The 18872-nt window shown below is 29.6% G+C and overlaps 1 protein-coding gene across 1 annotated transcript; it reads right to left on the bottom strand.

Moving 5' to 3' along the window:
• Positions 1-416: 416 nt before the first annotated feature.
• LOC107452790 (UFM1 specific peptidase 1) lies at positions 417-17891 on the bottom strand. The gene is made up of 6 exons (XM_043042451.2): positions 17676-17891; positions 13693-13773; positions 12782-12907; positions 8922-9024; positions 3547-3623; positions 417-557 (listed from the first exon to the last, which is right to left on the bottom strand). The coding sequence occupies exons 1-6, from the start codon at positions 17793-17795 to the stop codon at positions 423-425; spliced, it is 642 nt and encodes a 213-aa protein (XP_042898385.1). The 5' UTR covers positions 17796-17891; the 3' UTR covers positions 417-422.
• Between the last annotated feature and the right edge of the window lie 981 nt (positions 17892-18872).

Genomic DNA, 18872 nt, shown 5'->3' with positions numbered 1-18872 from the left:
ATTTTTCAGTCGAAATACCAGATTTAACTACTTTAAATCGAGAATAATTAGGTATTTTTTCACTAGTGATAATAACTAGACGTCACTTTATTAAGATTTGTTACTTGCATCTGGATTTGTCAGTCTAGGAAATAATTATTATGTTAGTTGGTTTTCACTTTACCTAGTGAAAATTTGCAGCATCATGTTCACTACACTTTTGATAACATACTTATTACTAATCATAAAAGAAATCGATTTGAGTTCACAAAATATTAAAAATACTTTGGGCTAAAACAAACTTCTAGATCCTATGACAAAAAAAAAAATTATCAGTCAGTTTAATTAAAATGTAAGATTTGAATGCAAAAAACAATTTTTTTTCGGCAAGTTATAATTAAATAAAGTGCACAGCAGTGCAATTTAAGTTCGTAGAAGAATTTCTAAGAAGTTTTTATTAATGGACAACATAAATTGTAAAAGGAGCTATGGTCAAGTGAATTAATATTTTGCCATGTTATCCATCCAGTTTCTTGTAGAAATTTTTTACTAACAGCTTTACCACAAAAATGAGGGTCCTGTAAAAAAAAAAAAAAAAAACATTGAATTAGATTTTTTTTATGATTTTTTTAAAAAAGTGAAAGAAAGAGATTAAGATTTCTGTAAAATCAAGACAGACTTACAATAATATATATATATACAAAAAAAGGAACGTACTGAAACAGGTTGCGTAGCCAAATCTTTCAACAAAAAATAAGCACCTTTTAAGTACTTTTTAAGCACTCAAAGAATATTTTTAAGCTCTATACACATCAACAAAATGCAAATTAATTTTCAAAGACAGTTCATGATCTTGATTATATAAACCATTATAAAAAGGTGAAGAGGTTTTTCGGTTCGATATCAGACGGTGGAAAATGAAGCCTGAAATTGAGAATATCTTGCAAAATGCAGCAGAGTTGCACATGAGAGTGCAAGATTCTCCCCGAATCCAGCTCAGTAAACGCACATGTGTACTCCCAAGTATTTCATCAAGCACGTAAAATGATTGGCGTTTTCATACGTTATGGACCGACGGGACGCCGAAATAGATTGTGATTAAATGAATTGCGCAAACATTGAATAGAACAATGTGAAAAGCGTGCTTTTGCATAATACGTGGCGAAAATCAACATGGTAAAGAAAAAAATCCTATTTTCGAAAAGGGAAAATTAAGCACTTTTTAAAAACACCCAATCAAAAAAGCACCTTTTAAAGGCCTTTAAAAATCGAAAATAAGCACTTTTTAAAAACGCTGTGCACCATGTAAAAATGAGTTTTGGTACGTCTATTCACAAGAAAGTTTTATTGAAAGTTAATATAATTTATACGCAAACACATGCATTGACATAACAAAATACAAACTTCTAGCTATATTTTTTACTGACACTAAATATATTTGTTATTCCACGAAATCAAATTCAATAAATCACGTCATTTTAAGATGTTTTTTTTTACAACCTTTTCTACCCATTCTTTGCTTCAGAAATGACATCCTGATAACGCTGACTCTAAATTCAGGAAAAAGGTGCAGGTCTGATGAAACTAGATTGTAGTCTGGATCAATTCTAAGCTCTCGTATACCTAGTGTGAGGTCTTGAATTAATGAAACGATTACAACTCCAGAATCATAGTCGCTCTCAAGCAAGATAGAAAAACTTAACTACCAAGTTTTTATTTTGAGGATCTGGATAAATTCCAGGTATCATAAAAACCTGGAATTTATCAAAATCAACTTACATCATTTCGTTTTTAAACTAAATAATTTTAAATGATTAAAACTACATTGAAAGTAAATAAATTAAATAGTGTTTAAGTAATTTAAAATCTGTATTTTTTTATTTAAAAATAACTTTTAGGAGCTCACATTACCAAATACTCTACTGACATAACTGTTTAACATATTCGGGTGACAGCAAAATTTCTGATCGGGCCGCGTTACCCGTATTGGGGTGGCGCTTATTCGACTACTTGTGTAGGATATTCGTATGTATTTTAAAAGATAGTTCACAGGAAATATCAAAACTATTGAATTGTTATACAAGTAATACAAAAATGATTTATTAAGAAAATTATTTGGAGCCTCATAAAAACTTTCTTGTTCACTGCAATGTGACTCAATAAGAAATAAGCTTTCCATTTTTCTTTTTGAAATTTCAATGAATTAGGGTAGAGATTGTAAGTTATACTTCTCTTTAACTCGGCAAAGATTCACACTGATCATGAAAAATGGCAAGATGAGAAACAGATGCGAAGCAACAGACATGATACCATGGAAATAAAAGGAGCGAGAAATTATTTTTTTAACCACCAAAGACTAGCATTATTAAAATATTGGTGGAAGAACTTAGCAGAATACGCTTCGTATACTCGTGGCTTGAAGGAGATTTCACTAGAGAGTTTGCATAGCTGAGAAAAGGTGACCTTGTTTTCGAGATGACACACCTGGTGAGTGAATCCTAGATTCTTTCCCCTTTGTATTACTTATGTATCAATATGTATTCAAGAATATTTTAAATCATTAAATTCTTAATTTAACGTTTATATGTTTATTAGAATTTTAACTCAAATTAACATGATACATACTAAAGTAATTTCAATAGGTGTATCAATAGATTGTTGCTGCCCTTTCAGATTTCAGAAAGCACATGAATTGGTGAAAAAAAAGTTTATTCAGAGAAAGCGTAGTTTTTAGTTTGCTTTTATAGCTTAATTTCTTCGACAAACTAATTAGACTATTTAGGTTTTCCTTAAAAGGTGTATTTAAATCTGAAGAATAATTTGAAGTTTGAACCGTTTAGTATTACTTTTAATTTTTCTCCTATATATCGAATTAATTATACAAATTAAAAGCACAAATATAAAACTCATTTGTTCAAAGATAATTTCCCAAAAAAGAAATTTTTAATAATATATTATTAATGACTACAAACCTCCTAATTATCAGGTACTTAGTTTTTTTTATCATTGTTTGCTATGAAATGTAAAAATCCAAATTTTGAAATAAATTAACTGATTAGCTTTTGCAAAATAATTTTTAAAAAATTTACTATTTTCAATAAAAAGATTTACATTTAATTTATTTACCAGCAAAAAAAGAAACTATTTATGCATTAGTGTGTCTGATAAATAACCATTCTCATGACATGAAAATTGAATTCAATCGCAAAGAAGTTCCATAAAATTATAAAAATAATCTCAAGATTTAATAATGCCTTTTTATGCATTCAAAAATGTTGCTACCTTTTATAAAGTTATCTTACAGTAAAAAAAAAAAAAAATAAAAAATAAAAAAAAAATAAAAAAAAACTAAATTTTCCTTCAATTTGAAATGTGAAATACAAAATTTTTTGATTTTGTCAGTCAACACAACTTTTTACAAATAAAATTAATAAAATTCTTTTTTACAGAATAAATTTTTTTTTTTGCTTAATGTTGAACTCACCTATTTTGAAATAAAATTTTAAAAAATTTACGAATAATCAAACAAAAATATTTGAACAAACTTGGAAGTAATTAAATATTTACCAGAATTAAAAGATAAATCTCATCTTGATTTTCACAGATTCCAAGTATGCCCTTAGAGGAGCAATCCCGATCACCTCCTTAAAAAAGTCATTAAGAATTAAAAAAAATTGCTTAAGGAAAATACACTAACATCAAAAATATGGAAAGATTGAAAAATTACAATTATTCTTAAAACATCTACTTAATTCTTATATAGCATGTTTTTCAAGTGGTGCAAAATAGGTTAATCTAAATTTGAACACATATTTTTAAAACATTAAATACATTGAGATCAAAATATTCTAAAATTTAACTTAAGAAAAATTTTCATATGCAATAAACCGCTGTTTATCCATATTTTCCAATTAGCTGGTTAAATAGAACTTTTATTTAAATGTGGTGAAATGGAACATTTATTTAATCTGGTGAAATAGACCATTTATTTAAATACATTTTGATATTCGTTGCGGCTCACGGGATAGAGCATTCGCCTTCCAATGTGGAGAACCGGGTTTGAATCCCATCGATAACATGTAAAAAAGAATTCCGCAGCTGGCTAGCACCGACCACAGTGCTGACGTAAAATATCCTCAATGGTAGACGGATCATGGGTTAGCGTCCTCTGACTGTCAGGCTAACTGTAGGAGGTTTTCCTCTCAATGTAACGCGAATGTGGGCTAGCTCCATCAAAAAGTCCTCCACAAAATCAAATTTCTCCCACTGCTTGATCCAGAAGTTCCCTTGTCTTCTGGATTGGGTTCAAAATTACAAGGCTACGGAGTTTAACATTAGTAGACGTAAACCCAAAATTGGGTCAGCTATACAACGACAGTTATAAAATAAAATATATTTTGATGCATACACCATTAGCTATAAGACAGGCATCAGTTTCAGTAGCAACTATGCGTTTGTTTCTGGGTGGCCTGCAAAAATTATTTCACTTTTAATACTTATAAGGGGAGGAAAAGATTATATTTTCCCACTACATTTCAAGACACAAATTCTTTCCTTATGCATAAAACTTAATTCTTATTAACATTTTAAAATCTTGGGTGTTTTTTTTAAATGATCCAATATGTAATTATTAAAGCCCGGATTTTGATGACCTAAAAAATCTCAACTAATAACCTTAAAAAGTGCAAAAAATGCCCTTACAAAATGCAAAAAATGCCCTTAAAAATGCGAAAATTGCGCTAAAAATGCCTTATGAAATGACTTAAATAAAGTAAAAATATTGAACTAAAACATTGTTTTGCTCTTTAGAGTCATTTCAAAGAATATAAAGCAATGCAATACTTGTTCATTAAAGTTTGAAAAATATGTTTTATATCCTAAAATAACAAAGAAAGGAAAATATATTGACACCAAAATATTTTTATTTTGTATAGAAACTTTAATGGATATAACAACTTCCATCTCATAATATTACTAAATATCAGAATTACATTGGATTATTAAATGTTTTTTGATAATTTGAAATGTAAACGAGCGTCTCTTGTCTGAAAGTAAATTTTCATTCCTGCAGAAGCTTCTTTCAACGTCTACTGATGTTATAGGTGCGTACTTGAAAAAGACGGTCTCACTTACTGACAATTCTTCTTCAATTTGAAAAGATGTTGCTTCACCTGTTAATATCCTAGAAATTTTCTTCTTTGTTTGGAAGCCAGTGTTCTTCTCCAAAACTTTGTTCAATTTAGCTGCAGCTGCTACACTTTGTGCTATCTTTCACCTTAGTTTTTGCAACACTTGAATCACTACGTCAATATAATTTAATGCATCGCAAAGTTCCAATTCTTGTTTCTCCAAGCTTGTAATTGTCGAGGACACAATAGGAAAGTTAGACTTGATAAATGATAAGTTTCCTTCGATTTTATCAGAGGCCAACATGTTTTGCGCTATCTTAATTGATGCAGCATCTTCTGAATCAAGACAAATTATAAGACAAATCTTGCATGTCATGTAATAAAAATGCCCCAAAAAATAATAAAAATTGGAAAAAATTAACAAAAAACTTAAAAAAATGCAAAATAAGCCCCAAAATTTAAAAAAAAAAGCTCTATAAATCTAAAAAAATTCTCTAAAGGACCAAAAATGCAAATGTCATCAAAATCCGGGCCTTAGTAATTATATATTAAGGGTCTAATTAGTTTTTTTTTTCTTTTTTTTTTTCATTATTTCAGAAATCAATAAAATAAAAAAATATTGCACTTTTTGGCCATCTTACTTTTTCTTTGATAGAAGAACCCCAGATCATATTCTAGGAATGAGGAAACAATATAAAAATTTCATTTTTTGCTCGTTTGTGAAACCCTTCATTTCACTCCAGAGAATATTTTTAGTTATAGCAGATGCTAAAAAAAATATTGAAATAATATCATTTAAAATTCATTATTTGACTATTGATTTTTTTCCTATTTTTTATGTGACATGAAACTGGTATTTCGATTCTATAAATAAGAGGAAATAATATCGACAAGACTATTGTACAAGAAAAATTTATTAGATTCATCGAAAAACTATTTAAAAATATATAAATAACATTGAAATAAATATATTGCTTAAAATACAAGAAGAATGATTTTATACTATAAAATTATAGCCCATTTTTTTGGTTAAGAATTTAATAAATTCAAACATATTTCTTGAAAAATATACACTTTTCTGTATATTTTCTTACAATATTCATTACTTTCTTTATTAACTTTGATGTTCGATTCTTGCAATTGAAAAGACTAAATATTTTTTTTTTTTTATATTTTACAATTTTCTTTATTAACTTTGATGTTCCGATTCTTGTTAGTTTCAGTTTGTAATTTCGGCCTTGTAATCTTTTGAATATTTTACATTTTTCTTCATTTTTTATTTATTTTGTTCTTAAATACTGTTTTTTTTTTTTTTTTTTTTTTTTTTTTTTTTTTTGTCTCTTATGAAAAAGTTTGGAATTAGAAATTTTTTTATGCTAATCAATACCAAGTTGAAATCAAATATTGAAATATCATCTATAACTGTTCATCTGAAAAAAAAATTCTGATTTAGAAAATTTGTTACTGCCGATATATTTTTTCCTTCCAAACTTTTTCGAACGAACTATAATGCAATATAAGACAATATTATGCAATATAAGACAATATTACGCAATATAAGACAATATGAAACGAAATATGTATATATATATATACATGTATATCTAATTAAGAAAAAAAAGATTATATACATCAGTAAAAAATTAACAATATAAGACAATATGAAACAATATACATTTAATTAAGAAAAAAAGATTATACTATACACAAGAATTATAACATGTCAAATTTGAATTTTCTGGATAAATCAAATTAAAAAAAACTATAGCTGCATAATCAGGTCATAAAAGCTTCATCTGTTAAACTAGATTGTTGAAAAAAAGTTGGAAATTTTTATGTACCCTTTAGTTTGAGAGTCCATCCTGACGTCTTCTTTTATTCATGTATGCCTGATATAGCTGTCAGGAAACACACTCTATAACAAAAAAATCGACGCACCAAGAAGGAGTTGTCCGATTGAAACGAAAATTGGTGGATAGGAAGACAATGTACAGAATAGTAAATGATTAAAATTTCAGAACAATTGAATTATTTATTGCAGAGTTACAGTAACAAGTTCAATAAGGTGTTGATCCGCCTCTAGCCTGGATACAAGCTGCCACATGGCATGCATAGACCGATAAAGCTCCTGGATGGTTTCTTGCAGTATTTCCTGCCAAATTCGATCCAATTGTCGAACGAGGTCATCAACATTCTGTGCCAGATGCAATCACCTTCCCATCATATCCCAGACATGCTCGATGGGAGAGAGATCTGGTGATCTGGAAGGCCAAGGAAGAGTTTGACTAGCTTGCAGACAGTTCATAGCAACACGTGCCGTATGTGGTCTGGCATTGTCCTGCTGAAAAACCAGCCCAGAGTGGTGCAAAAGGAATGGTAGCAAAACAGGTCTTAGGATATCGTCGACGCATCGCTGTGCAGTAAGTGTACCTCTAATTACGACCAAAGGGGTCCGACTGTCAAAGAAAATGGCACTCCAGACCATAATGCCTTGTTGAGGGTCAGCGTGGCATGCAATAGTGAAGGCAGGGTCCCCCTCTGCCTTGTGCGTCTCCAAACACGTCTTCGATGATCGTCAGGACACAGTTGGAAGCGGGATTCGTCGCTAAAGACTATACCTCCCCAGTCGGCATCATTCCAGCCTGATCGAGCGTCGATTTTTTTTGTTATAGAGTGTATATACTTTTTGCATTCCATGGCTCTCATAGAATTCTCTCATGTCCATGGTAATAAAGTTTGACCAATATCTAATTTAACCACATCCACATGAATTATTTCTTTTTAACACTTGGGACACTGTCCAGACTGTTGTTACCAGATATTACCATCTTGCTAGACAGTTGATGTGAAAAAAAGCAACCACATTCCACCAACATAGAACACTGGCCTAACGATGAGGCTTCCCTCAAACAGAGTGGACAAAATGGATGTGCAAATCCAAAATGAACTGGCAACTCTTACTTAAGTTCTTGGATCATCTCAAACACTTCTTCAACGATTGGTTCATATGGTTTAGACAATTCTTGAAATGTATCATCGATCAGAACTTGAATTGTATCATCAATTATTTCAGGTTCATTTACTACATCCACACTTTTCAAGTTCTCCAACCGAAAATTCAAAATCATCCCCACCTCAGATGGTGATTCCAGTTCCTGAGGTTGGATCACAACATAAGGTGTAAAGATTTCTGTAGGGGTTGTCGGATGATAAACACATGGCGGAATTCCTTTCGTTAGTAGTGACAGGATCGCACTCTAAATTTAAATAATCTTCTAACACTGCAATTATTAAATAATCTATAGATGATTTAAGCATTTCTTTAAAAATTCTGTTCCTAGCGATAAGAAAACGGTAACGTTTTTAATATCCAGCACACAGTTTGAGCTAAAAAGAACTCGAATTTAAAGACTATTTTTCACGACAAGTTTAAACTTAATTTGGAATTAAAGGGCAATAATTTATAAAAAGGGTTTTGCTATTAATCCAGAGGGCGCTGCCATCGATTCAGAGGTCACTGTTGAATAACACATGTAGAAGTAAACCGTCTAGCCTATGACTCAACGTAAGAGGCGTAAATATGTTACATCAAGTGATTCATATTGGCTGTTTTGATGGAAAAACAAAAATGCTTTTGTCAGCTAGAAAGTGATTTGCAGCAGATGAATACTGTGGGCGGTGCTAGTCTCTTTCTAGACGATGCTACTAACCCCCTCTCCTCAGTTGGATCAGGCCCACTAGCAGCTTGGCCACCTGGCTGACAAATACAAAAAATTTGTAATATATTTATTTATATTCAATATCTTTACAAACCCATCATAATAGGAGAACCATACTCTTCAAAATGTTGCAAAATATTGTTGGCTTGATCTTTTAAATCTTTTAGAGACCTGTTGTGCATTATTCTACATGGAATCTGCATTAAAAAAATAGATTGAAAATATAATTTCAGATCCACATTTATCTTTCAAATAGAAGAATTTACAGATACAATTTGCAGCTCAATATTCTAATCTATCTGCAATCCTAACACAGACAAAGATTATTATTGTAAAAACTAGGCTTGATCTAACATGTACATAGCAAAATTTGCATTTATAAAGTAAATAAAAATTTTACACAAAATACATTAAGTTGTCAAAAATTCATTTTAATTTTAAACAATGTACTATTTCTTAAAATTAAAATATGTAAAAAATATGTTCAATTAAAATAAAATAAACAATGTACTATTTCTCAAAATTAAAATACATTTTTGGTAACTTAAATGTATTTTGTGGAAAATTTTTATTTACTTTACAAATGCAAATTTTGCTATATACATGTTAGATCAAGCCTAATTTCTTAACAATATACTATTTCTTAAAAGAAATTAAATAAAATTTTTGAGAATAATAAATTTTCTGTACCTTATATGTTCAAATTGACAAAAAAAAAAAAAACTTCTTGCATTTCGATTAAGTGTGTTTAGGAATTAAAAATTATTTTGTGCCTTTTCTCTTTTACCCATTTTGCAATTTTTTTCACCCTTTTTTTTTTAAAAAAAAAAAGTGATGTAAAATAATCTGCAAATGCTGTGATAATCTGTAGAATCTAAAGCTGTGCTGCTGAGCTTCTGCTATATTATATAGAACATGTATATAGCATCTGGTATATTATATAGAACATGTATATAGCATCTGGTATATTATATAGAAATTATTTGGATTAAAATATATTTTATACTGATTATGACAGCCCAGTATGCCTAGTCTAAATATTAGTATTATAATGTCTACATTAAAGAGTAACTTTCAGCTGAGGAGCATCAGATGTAATTCTTAATAACTTGTGGTCACAGGGGCATTCTCACGACGTCCATTGACCGACCCATTAAAACTTGTACCCCAGTAGCTATGCTACTTGTTATGCACTACTTCCCACCACATCTGCTACTTTATCATTCTTATTAAATTTGTGTTTAACAAAAAAAAAGTAAAAACTTGAAACAGACAACAATTGTTATGGTTCCAAAATAATACACTAAAATATTTATGGATCTATAATAATTGCCTTGAATTTTTTCTATATTTTTTTCATGCCATTTGAATAAGAAATGAGTCCAAAAAAAATTTTAAAGGTGAAATCGAATTTTCTGTAAATTTAAATGACAAATCAACGTTACATTGTTATCTTTATTATATCATTCATTTGCCTAAGTACAGCGTATATAGCAGCCAACTTATAATTTTTACAAGGATGATTTTTCTCACAAGTGGTAGTCAAAAGATTATTGATTTACAATTGTAGGCAGAAATATTTCCATTTTATTTTGCCACACCATAATGAGATTGTTATGCATTTATATGCTATACTTATGATATCTGTTCAATATCTCAAAGTTGAAGAGGTTCTAAAAAAATTTTGACATAGCAAATTTTCAAGATAAGAAGTTCAGAGCTAAATATGCTCTAAAAAGTAGAAAAATAAATTCTAAAATAGTTCTCTAAAAAATATAGTAATTAAACATAAGAATAACTAATAATTATGCATGTAATGATAGTTGACTACAAGTCTAAATACAGCAATGATAATTTTATATTTAAAAGTAAGACAAAAATAATTATGCATTAAACAGAAAAGAATACAATGAGTTGAATTGTGATTCTTCCCATAAAAATTCATTTCCTATTTCGAAAAATATTCAGTGTAACAAGGTTTTGAAAAGAAATTCTTCAACATAGGAATTCAAATTAACATTATGTCGACATGTGATGTCAAGGAGGAAAATATGTTTCCGACTTAACAAGATTTTTGAGATATAGAAGTTTGAGATATCGAGAGTATACTATATATGCTTAATTTATTTATGTTCAGTGGTGGACAATAGTGTTTCAAATAAATTTATATCTTCAAGAATCAAATAGAAAAAAAAAAAAATTTTGCTACCACTTTAAACATAAAAATAAAATCTTGACAAGATTTGTAATACAGTCAAACCCTGCTATACTGAACCTTCAAGGGGCGAAATTCCGGCTCACTATAACTGGGTGTTCACTATATCCGTAACGTAAGCAATTTAACTAATGGTTCCCAAATTCCTCCCTTTTATTACACATTATTCAAATAAATGACTGAAAAATATTAAGTAGTAGCAAAAAATTTGTTATTTTTTATTACTCTTCGTCTTGCGTACAATAATAAAAAAAAAATTTGTAATCATTAGCTGATGAGCTTCAACATCAGGTATGGAAACACTTCAAGACTCTCAGATAATTTTTCCTCAATTTCTGTTATTCCGTTTTTTAAAACTGTCTAACCTGCCATTCGAGCACATAAAAGTAGTCTCACAAAATCACTTAGCAAATTCATCGACATTTGTCCAGATACTGGAAGATTGTGGCTTTGAATGCTGAAGCACTTCAGTAATGCTTCTTCAACATCCTTGTGATCAGCTTTTCTCAACTTTTTTTCTGCTATCTAAATTCTTTTCATGAGCAGAAATTGTTAATTGCCTATTTTTCCATATGTTACAAACTGTAGATTTGGATAGTTTATATTCCCTATAAATATCAGCTTGATTACATCCATTTTCAATTTTTCTGATTATGCCCATTTTATTATCAATGGAGAACGTTTTACGTTTACTGCTTGCCATAGTTAAATTTGAGACACTTGTTTGCAGGATTTTTTTTAACTGAACTGGGAGCAAAAAGAAGTTTAAAGGAGGGCCTTATCAACACAGATCAGTGTCCAATCCTTTGATCAATAATTAATAATTACTCATTCCCTATGACAGAAAATGCACATTGATCGCACTGACACAACACCTAACAGTTACATCATCTGCCCGGGTTGGAAACATCTGCTTGATTTGTTTAGGGATGGGAAAGTGAGATAAAAGAAAGAAAAAAGAAATAATACTTATCGTTACATTCCCCTCTATAGATTGTTTTAAAAATCAGCATATGTATTTATTTTGAAGTAGAAATTTCAAAATTATTACAAAAAAATTAAGGAAACAATCATTCGAAGGCAGAAAAAAGTTCATTATATCCAACTTCCTCACTTTTTTGGTTCACTACATCCACAAAAAATAACATTATACATGTATAGAAAGGCACGGGACTGAACATTTTGTTCACTATATCCGGGAGTTCATTATAAACCGTGTTCACTACAGCAGGGTTTGACTGTAGTTGGTATGTATGATGGTATATAGTTGTGCAAGATTAGATATAATTCTCTGCATTGAATTTCAAAGGAGTTTTGTAACTTAACTGAAAAAGTTTGAGAACTTCTACTCCAGATTGTGAAAAATGGATGCCTTAAACTAAAAATTAAATGACTAATAATGAAAAAATACACTAAGATTTTAAAAAAAGTTAATATAAAAATGAAAATATCAAAATCTGAGCCTAACTAATTATGTACACATTTTATAAGAAAAATATTTTAGAGATAGTACCAAATCTGACCAACTAAAATATTATACATTTTTTTTATAGATAAATTAAATATAATTTAAGCCACATAGAAACATTTCAGGTCTTTATGCATGTAGGCAAAAATATCCAGAATCTAAAATCTGAATAAATTAAACATTTAATACAAACTATGTAAATAAAATATATTTCTATTCCCAATGATTGAAAATAAAGTGATGAACTTTCAAAGTAAAATAATGTTTATACTTCATAAATATGATCAATAACATATGCTACTTCAACAGTTCCAATCCATTCCTTTGATTCAATAAAATCATCTTCTTTATCTCCGATTTCTACTAGAGCTCTTTGGATTTCTTTTATTGATGGAACCTAAGGATAAAAAAAAAAGGTTGTCTCACTTATTTATCGATAAACATAATAAAAACGTAAAATTATCAATTATAAGGAAATATTGAGAATCAATAGACATCAAAAACAGGTTTAAATTATAAAAAAATCTAAGATGATAGACACGAAACTATATGTCTAAAGTCTTTTATGGTATATTTAAGATGACATAATAATGTATAAATAAATATAAGCTGATATATAACTACATAATGAACAAAGAAGAAATTACTATCTTTTTCGTTATCTAGGTGTTCTAGGAAAAAACATAGTTTTTTTTTCCTTCTTCCTTTTTTTTTTTTTTTTGCAAACATATTCTTTTTAACATCAGTTAAATTGAATAGACAAAAATAATATTTAATATTTTATCTGTAAAACTACATGCAATGGACCTATTAAAATATGAATAATAACAAATATACCAATACATAAATGCAAAATTTTATGTTTTTTATAAGATAATTTTATTTGTAGTTGTCAAAAACTGTTAGATGACAAAAATTCGCTAACTCTGATATCAATAAATATAATATACTAATTTATTTTATATGAAAAGCTAAAATAAAGATTTCTTTTTAGCACTTATGCACATCAATTCATTTTTTAGTAAGCGAAATGCTTAAATAATGCTATACACATTCGATAAAATTTTACTGTATTAAGCTTTAAAAAGTCTAAAGTCAAACAGCCCCCTTGCATTTTAATTATAATCATTGAGTAAGTATAATGCAATACATAATTGAAATTAATTTTAAAGTGAAACTTACCTTCATAAATCGTTTTTGTTTTTGTTGTTCTATAATCCAAGAGCAAATAGTCTGTAAGGTTCTATAGCCACACCCCCAGCCCTAAATAGTAATTGGAAACATTTAAGACTAATAAAAAGAATTAAGATGAATAAAAATAAAATGGAATAACTTAATGCCACACACTATAATTTTAAAAATCAAATTGCTAAAATTAGTCGGTTAAAATTTTTTATAAATACTTCAGTATAGTTTAAACATAATTTTTTTATAAGAACGTACTTAAGTGTGAAATGATAACACAAAATAACAAATACTAGCCGATTTCTAGGTATAAAACAAAAAATTTAAGTGAGATCATACACTGAAAGGGTCATGGAAATTTTACAGTTACAGGGGGAAAAGTAAATACCTAAAAGTATGATTATAAAGATCACAGAAAAAGCCAAACTTGAAGGACAAAGCTCACAACCAGCTATTTTTTTAAAAATTCATTACGAAAACCAGGCCATGACACTTCGGTGATTGTAGTTCACACAATGTTGATTCAATGCAGAAATGTTCCCAATAAAATTTCATCAAAGTCGAGTAAAATATTCCTCTACCTGATTAATGTTAAATGAACCTTTCCAAAAACTTAAGAAAATATAAAGCAAATTTCTTTGGAAAAACCAAATTAATATTTGATGCTGAACTAATATTTGATTTTAATTTCCTTTTTATTACAAATAAAAACCTATTTGAAAATATAGTACATCAATGTGTAATAATTTTTTAGAGCATTAAAAAGAATTAAGAGAAGTAAATGCGTCTGAGTTTTTTATTTTTCCTTTGCTGAAATAGGAGATAACTGACATTCTTAAGTTTACAAGAAAATAAGATTGCCTGTATTGAAAAGCTGGGGGAAAATATAGTTGAGAGTGCCCCTTGGAAAAATTGGCGACTTATGTTTGCGCGGAGCGCCGTGGTAACAGAAATGGCGGCCAAAACATAATGATATTTCAATGAAACATTGGAAAATTTCAACAAAACTTTATGAAATTGCAGTGAACACAATATAAGCAAAATTAATAAACCCAATAAAATGCATTTTGAATCGAAACAAAAATTAATGGAGTAAGCACAGAAAGTAAAGAAAAAAATAACTCACTTCTTCATTAAGCTTGAATATCCTCAGAATTAGGTGCACAGAAAACTCTAATAGCAGTTTACTGTCTAAATTTATCATGAATAGAATCTCTGTACCTCCACCGCCACATAAATTTGGCGAAATATGAATCGATAGCATCTGTGGTACCGGACTGTCGGTAATATTTTTTTCTAAAGTCCCTTTAATTAACTACCCACATATCTTCAATCTTATTGGTATGGGCCCCGGTTTCCGGATCCTTAAATGTCTCAGAGTGGTTTACTGATAAGTGTACGAACCCGCTTTCTGAAAGACAGTACGACTTCCAGCAACTGGACATTATCATTATTCCGGGTAAGACATTTTGTTGAATTATACTCAACAAAGTTTTTTTTTGTACGATCTGAAACAACTTCAAAAAAAGCATCTTCTACTCCCTCAATCAACACCATTAAACAGCCACTTTCCTTCCGCCCGTTTACCCCTATTGTATTTTTATTTCCCAAATTTACTTTCGTCTATTTCTACAATCATGTGAGGTCCCCCAATCATTTCATGCTTTCATGTCCACACAGTGATCCCCACAAAAATTCTTCCAATCCGTTATAGTTCTGTCATTGTTCATATTGAGTTCGTTTCAATCATTTCGCTATTAGCTTCATACACCCTCATCAACGTAAAAATTAAGATATCAAACATACTCAAATTATTCTCCTCCAACCATGATCCCTTTCTAATGGATCGTTTTATGTGGTGAGCATTTGAACCTTTCAACGCTGTCTGATCAATCTTTATATTCGACCAGAGACATATCTTTCCGACAAACAGGACATTTATATCTATTACTAATTAAACCTTCATTCATACACCAGTCAACCACTGCTTTTTTTCCCATTGTTATTTAAATCGTACAGAAACTTAAGATTTATCTTATTTACTCAGTGTTTTTAACTACAGCGCGAGAATCTCGCATGTTTTTTTCTTTTCTCGCATTAAAAAATTATTACTGCGAGAAATTCGCGCATTCTATAAATCAATTTCAAAAATCGCGAATTTCTCGCATTTTGGAAGAAGCTTCGAATTACGCTATTTAGAATAAAATCCGTTTCACTTTTCTTCATGGATCTCTCATTATTTTCAACTTTTGCTCCGTTATCTAGCTTCCCTATTTACCAGTATTGTTCAGAACCTTTTCGAACAACAGAACACAACCGAACCATGGAACCCCTTTCAGAACACATTTCTCTGCAACCACGTGTTTAGCGTAGGTAAAGTTTTTTCATGTAAGACGTTCAAATTTTTTATGCACTAATGTAAGATGGACAAATACCTATTAAAGGCAAAATCTTCTATGATGATGCAGCAAGAATATTCAATGCTTTAAAAAATAGAAGACGTTAAAAATGTATTATAATAAAAGAAATGATTTTTTCTCCAAGTCTATTTGTGTTTTTTAAGTTTTTGGAAATCTCACTTAACTTTCTGAAATCTCACCCTGTTTTTGAGAAAGGGTGAGAAATTCTCACCCATTTTTTTTCTATGATGAAAACACTGTTACTGTATTCATTTTTAGTACCAGAAGCAAAAGTAACCTTACCAGCTGGTATCCCAAGTAGAACTAACAAATCTCTCAAACAGTGTTGCCAGAATTTAAGATTAAAAAGTAGCAAATGGGAGCTTCAAAAGTAGCAGATTCGAACATTTTGTAGCTTAAAAATCTACATTATACACATATATATTTCTTGTGAATTAAGAAAATAAGTTAAATTTCAATGCATTGCGTTAACAATTTCGTCAAATTCACTATTTTGTTTTAGCTCAGATTAAAGGTCATGTGATTTTTCCAGAAGATAAACATTTAATAATGGCTGAGGTAAAATTTCTTTCCCCATCATACTCGCCGTGCATTTTTCCATATATATCTTTGCGATTTCACGAGTCTATGATTTGAAGCATAGATATGGAGAGATTCAAGACTCCACGCAGCAAAACAAATCAAGAATCCAAAACTAAAGCTGATGCGTTTTCAGGAAGAAAAAAAAGTTTCTTTTTAAAAATGATAAAGAAGCTGCAGACTTTTTAGAATCATTTTATAAAGGGAAAGGAAAAAAATTTTAAAAAAGTATTTCTGTACGAAAAAAAAGTAGCGCGTTTTTCAGATTTGTAGAGCTTGAAAAATATTGAGTAGCCCAAATTCGATTTTCAGATTCGACTTTTAAAAGTAGCCCAACCCACTCCTTGTAGCCCAATCTGGCAACACTGCTCTGAAATTACATATACCGTTGAATATTTAAAAACAACGCTAAAATCTAAACAAATCAGAATCACGATTAAAATCTAAACCAACCAAAATCACGATTGGGTTTCAACATCGCCCAGCTTGGCGATCAACCGCGATAACAACTTGACGAGAATCAAGGGGTACCCTCAAATATGAGTCTACCCGAAAAGCTGTTAGTAGTTTTTAATAGTAATCTGTATGTATGTTTACAGATCTGTCAGATACATGCAACGCGAGTACCACAATTAATCAAAGCTCAATTTTTTTTAAAAAAATATCAGTTAACTTTTAATTCCGAGGATATTTCCGTACCGTGATCTTTAGCAGAATAATCATCAAATTTTGGCTACTTCCGGGCAGAGGCCAACGAAAAAGAGAAAGGGCCCAACTCCAAAGCTATAACTCGTGTAACATCTACAACAAAACAAAGTTAAACATCTACATTTTGGAAAAAAAACTAAAAATTGAAAGTTTAAAATCTATTTTGCACCTTGGCGATTGTAGTTGGCACGACAGATCTCAATACAGGAATTCCTAAAAAACCACAAATATTTAAACAAACGTATAGAAAGAGAATGAAAAAATATTCCAGACCTTGTCATCGGTTTTATCACAAAGATAATGATAATAAGAATAACTTCCTCGTATAAATGAAATTTTAGAATATTTCACAGGTGGTTCCAAACCACTATGTATGTCACGTAATAAATCCATCCACACAGTTTTTCATTTTTCGAGAAGAGAAATGAACGAAATTCATCTTTTGTTTACTTTTTTTATTTATACATAAAGATTTTAGCTACCTATTTCTGTAAAAATAAGTTTCATAAATAATATTACACTCTGTTTTCAATAAAAAGACAGAGACAACAACAATTTAGGGTCCCAGAGCGCCATCTTGTGGTATTCTTAAAATACATTAAAAGAGGTCAAACTGTTTAAATTGCTTTAACTTAAAAACAGGAGAAATAAAAATAATCAATCTTTTTAGAATAAATTTAGCGCATTTAAGAGAAATTTAAACGTGTGAAATTTAGAAATTATTGTGACAGCAATTTGATTTCGTCCCCTCAAACGAAAATTGTGGCTCTGCTCTGCGACGCCTATGCTGAAAAGGATTTGATATTAATTATTGTAGTTCTTAATAATATATGAGATGATATAATAATGTAAATAAGAATTTAGCAGTTTAAAATATTTGATAAGGATTAATGACCTTTGACAATATTTACTTTTATTTTTTAAGCCATAGAATTCTACGGCTAAAATATCTTAACTATTTTTTTTCCTTTAAAGGAAAAAAATAGTTAAGATATTTTACTTGAATCGAAAAAAATATCAATTACCCTATTTAAGGATTGCTAAACTTATTTTTAAAACTCATATTTAGTGTAGTTTCTTTTCTTTTTTTAAAAAAGGGGAAGAAATTCCCGAAAAATGCTTTTAATGAAAATTAAAAAGTTTATTTGCTTGAAAATCTGAGATTTTTATGTTAGTTGCGTATATTTCTACATTTGCGTATATTTCTCTGCAACTATTTAACCGAATCAAAATATTTTCATTCGCAATATTAAACCTCGTTTGTTCAAAGGTAATTTCACGTAAATATTACTTTTCTATAATTTTTTCACATTTTTTTTTTTATTAAAGACAACAAGGTGCGTAGCCAAATTTTTCAACAAAAAATAGCACCTTTTAAGCACTCTTTAAACACTCAAAAAATATTTTTAAGCGCTTTGAAAGATATCACAAGAAATTAAATTTTCTATCACTAATAGATAAAAAAAACAT

The sequence above is a fragment of the Parasteatoda tepidariorum genome, chromosome 5 (assembly GCF_043381705.1).
Source record: "Parasteatoda tepidariorum isolate YZ-2023 chromosome 5, CAS_Ptep_4.0, whole genome shotgun sequence".
NCBI lineage: Eukaryota > Metazoa > Arthropoda > Arachnida > Araneae > Theridiidae > Parasteatoda > Parasteatoda tepidariorum.
This window is presented reverse-complemented; position numbering and strand designations above follow the sequence as displayed.

Coding starts and splice junctions, on each gene's coding strand:
- LOC107452790 (XM_043042451.2), bottom strand. CDS start 17,795: ATGGATTTATTACGTGACATACATAGTGGTTTGGAACCACCTGTGAAA. Junction 13,774..17,675: donor GTGATAAAACCGATGACAAG/GTCTGGAATATT, acceptor ATTACTATTTAG/GGCTGGGGGTGTGGCTATAG. Junction 9,025..12,781: donor TTATTGATCATATTTATGAA/GTATAAACATTA, acceptor TTTTTAATGCAG/ATTCCATGTAGAATAATGCA.